At 64.1% G+C, this 6,671-nt stretch overlaps 1 protein-coding gene across 1 annotated transcript in view; it reads right to left on the bottom strand.

Annotated features, from left to right (window-relative positions):
* Positions 1-975: 975 nt before the first annotated feature.
* GAL3ST4 (galactose-3-O-sulfotransferase 4) overlaps positions 976-6,671 on the bottom strand; it is an 8,255-nt gene continuing 2,559 nt past the window's right edge. Inside the window, exons 2-4 of the mRNA XM_075070393.1 lie at positions 6,203-6,316; positions 2,469-2,790; positions 976-2,030 (exon numbers count right to left, since the gene is read on the bottom strand). Of these exons, the coding sequence (XP_074926494.1) occupies positions 1,215-2,030; positions 2,469-2,790; positions 6,203-6,312 (1,248 nt within the window). The 5' untranslated portion in view covers positions 6,313-6,316 and the 3' untranslated portion in view covers positions 976-1,214. The remainder of the gene's footprint in view (positions 2,031-2,468; positions 2,791-6,202; positions 6,317-6,671) is intronic.

The following is a 6,671-nucleotide window of genomic DNA, read 5'->3' as shown; positions in this document are numbered from 1 at the left end:
GGCGCGGGGGGGGGGGCAGGGCGCACAGCCGAGCGCCGAGCGCATCGATCGGAGAGCGCGTGGGGTCACGGCCCCGCCCCCGAGGGGCACGGGCCAGAGGATGATGGACAGAGCCAGTGACCAATCCCGGCGCTGGAATGAGGCGGGACTTCCTGGATTCGCCTTCCACATATCACTGATGGAGCCGCTGCCCAACCCCGACCCTGGAAGGCCCTGAGGAGGCGGGACTTCCGGGTATGACGGGACCGCTCCGGGAGAATGATGGACAGGTAAGGAGGCTCCTGGGAGCTTTTCGGGGGCAGGACTTCCTGGTTTGCGGGCCTGAGGCCCAGTATGAGAGACAGGTCCAGGGGCCAATCTCCAGCTCTAACATGTCCTATGGGGGCGGGACTTCCTGGTTTGCAGGCCTTAGGTCAAGTATGATAGGCAGGCCCAGGGGCCAATCCCCAGCTCTGGCACACCCTACGGGGGCAGGACTTCCTGGTTTGCCTCGGCTGCTTGAGGGCCTGAGGCCCAACCTCTGTCCTGTAAGCATTGGGGGCCGTGCCCCGAGCTCCCCCACAACTGGGTGGGGGCGGGGCTTGTTCTGCCTGACTGGGGAGGGGGTGTCTCTGCCTTCCCAGCCCCCTTGTCTATGCACCCCCCCAGCATCCTCCCACTGTATGCCCCCCCCGGAGCCCCGCTTCTGTCCCCCTCCCCGTCCCGCAGCCCCCGCGTTGGGGGTTGGTTGGCGATTTAGACTCTCCAGGCCGGTTTCCTGATTTAATTATTTTATAAAAAGGAAACAAACCAAACAAAAGTGGGAACCGTTGAGCCAGGAATTTAACGACCCAGCTGTGGGGGGCGGGGGGGAGAAGAGTGGTACCAGGTATCCCCCTCCCCCTCAGCCATCCGCTGCCCAGGTACAGGCCTGTGATAACAGACCAATAAATATTGTCCAGGTGGAGCCCGGAGACGTCGGGGCTGGAGCAGGGGGAAGTGTGCAGGGTTTACCCATTGTCCCAGCCCCGTCTGTTCATACCAGGAGCCAGGATATTGGAGGAGAGAGTTTTGTGCCCCATTGAACCCCCATCTGTCTGTGCTGGGGAGCTGTGCCCCATCTCTCTCTCTGTCTGTGCCGGGGGCTTGATCTGTGGGGTCCCCATGAGGGTATGTACCGTATTCCCCCCATCCGTCTGTACTGGGGGCAGGGGGTGGGGAGAGGTGGCCCCCGGCTACCTACCCCGCCCTCCACCTGCGCTCTGCGAGCTGTTGGCCCCGAACTGTCGGGCGTCCAGCCTGTCCTTGTACTGCAGCTCGGGGGTGACCATGCGGGTGCAGAGCTGCTGCTCGGCGGGTCCCAGCCCCGGCCGCAGCGCGTAGCCCAGGATCTGCGCCTGGCCGAACTGGAAGGGGCGGATCTGCTCGTCGGGGATGCCGGCCGCCTCCATGGGGCCCCCGCCCTGTAGGCAGAGCTCGGCCAGCACCCGGCGCCGCTCCCGCAGCCGGGCCACCTCGGCTTGCAGCCGGGCTGGCCCAAAGGCCTCCACATGGCGCCAGAAGCTGCGGTTGAAGTGGGCATAGAGCTGCCAGTCCAGGTCGTTCCAGGCCCGCAGCTGGGCGGCCTGGGAGGGGTCCAGGGGCCGCACGGCCCGGGGGTTGCGCCCGTTGTGCCGGAAGGAGTCCACATCCTCCTCCGCCCAGCACAGCGCCTCCCGCAGCAGCACCAGCGACTCATCGAAGTGCTCCGTCAGCAGCACCAGCGGGAAGGTCTGCTCCAGCTGGGCCAGCACCGCCCTCACGTCCTCGGGGCCCGGTGCGGCCAGCGGCGCCAGCCCGAAGTCGAACCACAGCAGGTTGCGGGCGTAGTGGTTGCCCCGCTCTGCTGGGTCATAGAAGCGCTCGGGCGCCGCCAGGAACTGGGCCAGCGAGCCCGCCCGGCGGAAAGCTGGCGCCACCCCCCGGTAGTAGGAGAAGGCAGATTCGGCCAGCGACCCCGGGTCCCGCACGATGGAGAAGTAGAAGCTATCGGGGGGCATCACTTTCTGCACCTGGGGGAGAGGAATAGGAGGGGGAGAGTGGGATGGCAGGACAGGAACCCCCAAATCCTTCTTCCTGGAGCCCCCCATGTTCCCCCCTCAGGCGCTCCCCCACACCCCTTCACAACTCCCGCCAGAGTCCCCCATGCTGCCCTCTCCCAGCCCCCTTCCCCATGCTCCCCCCAAATGTAAACCCCTTGGTCCCCCCAAGCTCCCTCCCCCATTCTCCCCCCAATGCACAACCAGTCCCCTTGAATCCCCTCCCCTGTGCTCCCCCCAAATGCATGCTCCCTGAGTCCGCTCCTTCCACACTCCCAGCCCCCCTGAGTCCCCTCCCCTGTGCTACCCCCAAATGCATGGCCTCTAGCCCCCCATAGCCCATTCCCTCGGCCCACCTGAGCCCCTCCCCTGGGCTCTGCCTGAATCACAACCCCTGCCCCCCCGTCTCACCTCGGGCAGGTCGAAGCGCATGTGGTGGCAGAGGATGTCGAATCTGGGCCCCCCCGGCCGGTAGCCCTTCACTCGCCGGGCCTGGAAGGGGTAAGGGTACCCGAATTGGTAGCGGGGGGGCAGGGCGAAGCGCAGGCCCTGCGTCTCCCCGAAACGGTGCAGCAGGTTCACAATGGTGCTGCTGCCCGTCTTGTGCGTCTTCAGGAAGACGATGTGGCGCCGGGGCTGGCAGTGCCGGGGGGACAAAGGGTCGGAGGGAGCACTCTCCTTAGCCCCACCCCCGGGGAGCAACCGGAGGTGGGGCAGCCAGTCTGGGGAGCCCCTGGAACAAAGGGAGGAGGTGAGAGATGGATGGAGACCCCAGCCATGGGGGATTCTCCCCTTATAGGACTCCCAGCCCCTGACCCCCGACCATGGGGGATCCCTCCCCGTGCAGGGCTGCCAGCCCCCGACCCCTGACCATGGGGGATCCCCTCGCCCCTGCAAGGCTCCCAGCCCCATCCAGACTTTGGAGGCATAGAGGCCCCCCTCTAGACCCCAGAGATCTCCCAACCTGGAGAGGGGCGTCCCCATGTGACCCCAGGGCACAGAGAGCTTGCCAGCTCACTATGGCCCAACCTGACCCCTGCGAGGCCTCTGGAGCCAGTCACCTCCCGCCCCCTTAATACCCGTGGGCCAGCAGGAGATCAGCCCTTTTGGCACCCGCCTCGTGTTGTTGGCTCGTGCTCGGTCTGCGACCCACCCGAACCCCCAGCTCCATGTCAGCGGTGCGGCCGCCTCTAGCCAGGAGCCCCCACCCCGTTCGTGGGGGCGTGTGTGATTTTTCCTGCCCCCGGGTGGCCCTTGGCTCTCATCTGTGCTGAGTGTCGCCAGGTGGATTTTGGACCCCTCCTCCAGTCCGTTTCCCTTGCTGGCTTCTGGACAGTCCTGCCTGAAAAGTGGTGAGCTCGCAAGGCTGTGGCTTCCCCCGCATCCCCCAGGCCGGTCGCCCCATCAGTGACAGAAATGACATCGGGGTGACACACCAATGCTGGCTGCTCCTCATCACCCCGTCCCTGTCCAGGGGCTCCCCGCTGGCTTCTCATTCCCTCGGCCTCCGTGTTCCCGTTTGTAAGGACCGGTGCCACGTTTCCCTTCCCCAGCCCACTGGGCTCCCCCGTCCTCCTGGGAGTTCTCCGAGATCATCGCTAATGGGTCTCTCATGACTCCAGCTAGTTCCCGCAGGAGCCACGGCTGAATTCGAGCACTGCCGATTCGGCTATGTCCAACGTGTCTACGGGGTCTTTAGGCTCTCCCTTCCCCTGTTCGGCCGGCGTTCCTGCCCTCGCCCGCCCTGCAGCCTGGCGGAGAAGGGGCGACGCTGCTCTCCCTTCCCCTGTTCGGCCGGCGTTCCTGCCCTCGCCCGCCCTGCAGCCTGGCGGAGAAGGGGCGACGCTGCTTTTCCTAGGAACACAATCACTGCAGATGCTCTGGGGACGTTGGGGTTTTGTAGCTGGGAGCTCGCCCTCCAGGGACCCACCTGGGTACGGCCCGGATGGTGGTTGGTTTCCTGCGCGGTGGCTGCCGTTTGCCGGGAGCGGGCCAGAGGCCCTGGAGCTTTTCTGCCTCTGCCATCCCCGGCGCTGAGCGGACGCTGGCTGTTTTGGACGGATCACCGCAGGGGAGAACAGCCGTGCGCCAGCCGAGAGCGGCAGGACAGTGGCGTCCATGTACGGTTTGGCAGCAGGAATGGCTCACTCCAAGATGTGGTTATTGCTGCCCTGCGGGGTCCGGCCGAAGATCCAGCACCAGAGCTTTGGGGGAGTTCTGGAGAGATTGGCCCCGACTGCCACAGCTGGCAGAGATTGGTCTAGGGACGCGCAGAGCATGGGGCTGTGTCCTGGACCATCTCGGCTAGTAGCCATTGGTGGACCTAGCCTCCAGGAACTTCTTGTTTGAACCTGGTTACGCTTTTGGCCTTCACAGCATCCCCCGGCAAGCAGTCCCGCAGGTTAGTTGTGCGACAAAGTGCTTCTTGTTGGTATAAAACCTGCAGCCTGTTAATTTCATCAGGTGACCCCTGGTTCTTGTGCTGTGTGAAGGGATAAATAACACTTCCCTCTTCGCTTTCTCTGCACCATTCCTGGTTTTATAGACCTCGATCGTATCCCCCTGAGGCGTCGCTTTTCCAAGCTGAACAGCCCCTGTCTATTTGATCTCTCCTCCTGCGGGAGCCATCAGACGCTACCGGTGTGGAGCTCTGCTCTGGTCAGTGTTGGTATCAGTCGGCTGCGCACGTGTTCCCTCCGTGTGCTGCCCCAGCTCTGCAGACCCTGAGGGAACCCCAATGACCACAGGCTCCGATATGGGACGAAGGCACCCGGCCAAGTTTACTGCCAAACAAAACACAGTCTCCAGCTCTCCGGATTAGATATCCAACGTGCTGCTAGTATATCTGTGCCCCCTGGCAATGGACCGGCTCAGTCAGTGGTGGGAGTTTCCACTGCCGCTGAGGCCGGACGAAGACACTGCCCCAGGGGTGCGTTCTCCTACATAGGGACAAACAAGTTGCACATCACTGCCGACGTTTTGTGGTGCAGCCCCTCCGCATAGCAAGGTACAACCCCTCTATGCAGCATGGTGCCGCCTCTCACCTTGTACGTGTTGGTTCAAACAAAAGCACCCCGTCCATCATCTTCCCCTTTGGCCCCCGGCTTTAGGACGGATCAGCCTGTTCTTCCTTATCTGCATGGAATGTGCCAGCACCCGAGCGTCCTGGAACCACGTTTCTAGCTCTGGGATCCCAGACGCTATAGGTATGTTTATGCAACAGCAGCTCTGGCCTCGCCAACGTCTGGGAGCAGGGCCTGCCTCTGGCTCACGCCTCCCTTTGCTTTACGCTGCCAGCAGCTTAACCATGACTTCAGTTCAGGCCTCTGGCCTCGGAGAGTGAAGTTTCGATCTCAGGGCCTCCTCTCACCACACCCTGTGTTGCCTGTCTCTGAACCCGTGCCAGCCCCACGCGCTCCCTTTTCAGCAGGGTAGAAATTGTTCCGTTTACCCCGTGGTTCCTGCGTAAAGCTTTCTGCAAAGTGGGGGTCCAGGGCGGGGCTCGAGCAGGAGTTTTCAGGGGTCAGGGGGCTTTGACCCAAGCAAAGCTCAGACAGCACCCTGGGCCGTGTCTCTGTTTCACGCTGGGCACCGTTCCCAGGTGGTTTCCTCCCTACGCGCAGGCCGGCTGTACACACCTCAGCCCTCTCCATGCCATGTATTCCCAGCTCTCCTTCCCCGCTACCACTTCCCCGTCTTCCTCCTGCCCCGGACGCCTGGAAAGCCCCTTTCCTCCCTCCCGTTCCTGGCCCATCTGATTTCCTCCAGCCCTGCCTGTGCTGCTCGTTCCTTTCCCTCCGCAGCCATTCACCCGGGTTCCCTTGGGATCAGCAAAGCGCTCCCGGGGAGCCATACTGGCCCTGTCTGAGTCTCCCCACCCTCCCGTGCGACTGAAATTGCACGTTCTCCTGTTCCCCTAGGGGCAGCGTGAGGAGCACCGCGCTCTCCCCTCGGCCCGGGAAGGACGGCAGTGGGATTCGCAGAGTCCAAGGGCAGACGGGACCGGCCGGCGGGCTCACCGGCTTCTGGAAACCTGGCAGAGATGCGCACCCCCATCCCGCCCGTTAAGGAAGGTGCAGGCCCCCATGTTTCCCCTGCGTGGCCAGCAGGTGGCGCCCCATTGCAGCTGCACCCTGGGGACTCACCTCCCTTGGAAGGGGACCCCCAGCAGCTGGAGGGTGAAGCCGATGGTCATGCACACGGCTAGGGCAGCCCCGAGGACCTGGAGCCGGCAGCACCGGGGGAGCAGCTTCATCCTCCTGCCAGGACCAAGAGAGGTCAATGGGACCCAGGCGTCCTGGCTCCCAGCCCTTCCCCACCCTCGCTCTAACTCTGCTTTCCTCTCAGAGCTGGGGAGAGAACCCAGGAGTCCTGGCTCCCAGCCCCCCTGTTCTGACCCACCAGCCCCCACTCCTCTCCCCGAGCCGGGGAGAGAACCCAGGAGTCCTGGCTCCCAGCCCCCCTGCTCTGACCCACCAGCCCCCACTCCCCTCCCAGAGCCGGGGAGAGAACCCAGGAGTCCTGGCTCCCAGCCCCCCTGCTCTAACTCCCCAGCCTCCACTCCCCTCCCAGACCTGGGAAGAGAACCCAGGAGTCCTGGCTCCCAGCCCCCCC

Source organism: Chelonoidis abingdonii, chromosome 11 (genome assembly GCF_003597395.2).
Source record: "Chelonoidis abingdonii isolate Lonesome George chromosome 11, CheloAbing_2.0, whole genome shotgun sequence".
NCBI lineage: Eukaryota > Metazoa > Chordata > Testudines > Testudinidae > Chelonoidis > Chelonoidis abingdonii.
The sequence above is the reverse complement of the archived record's forward strand: the minus strand, read 5'-3'. Positions and strand labels throughout refer to the sequence as shown.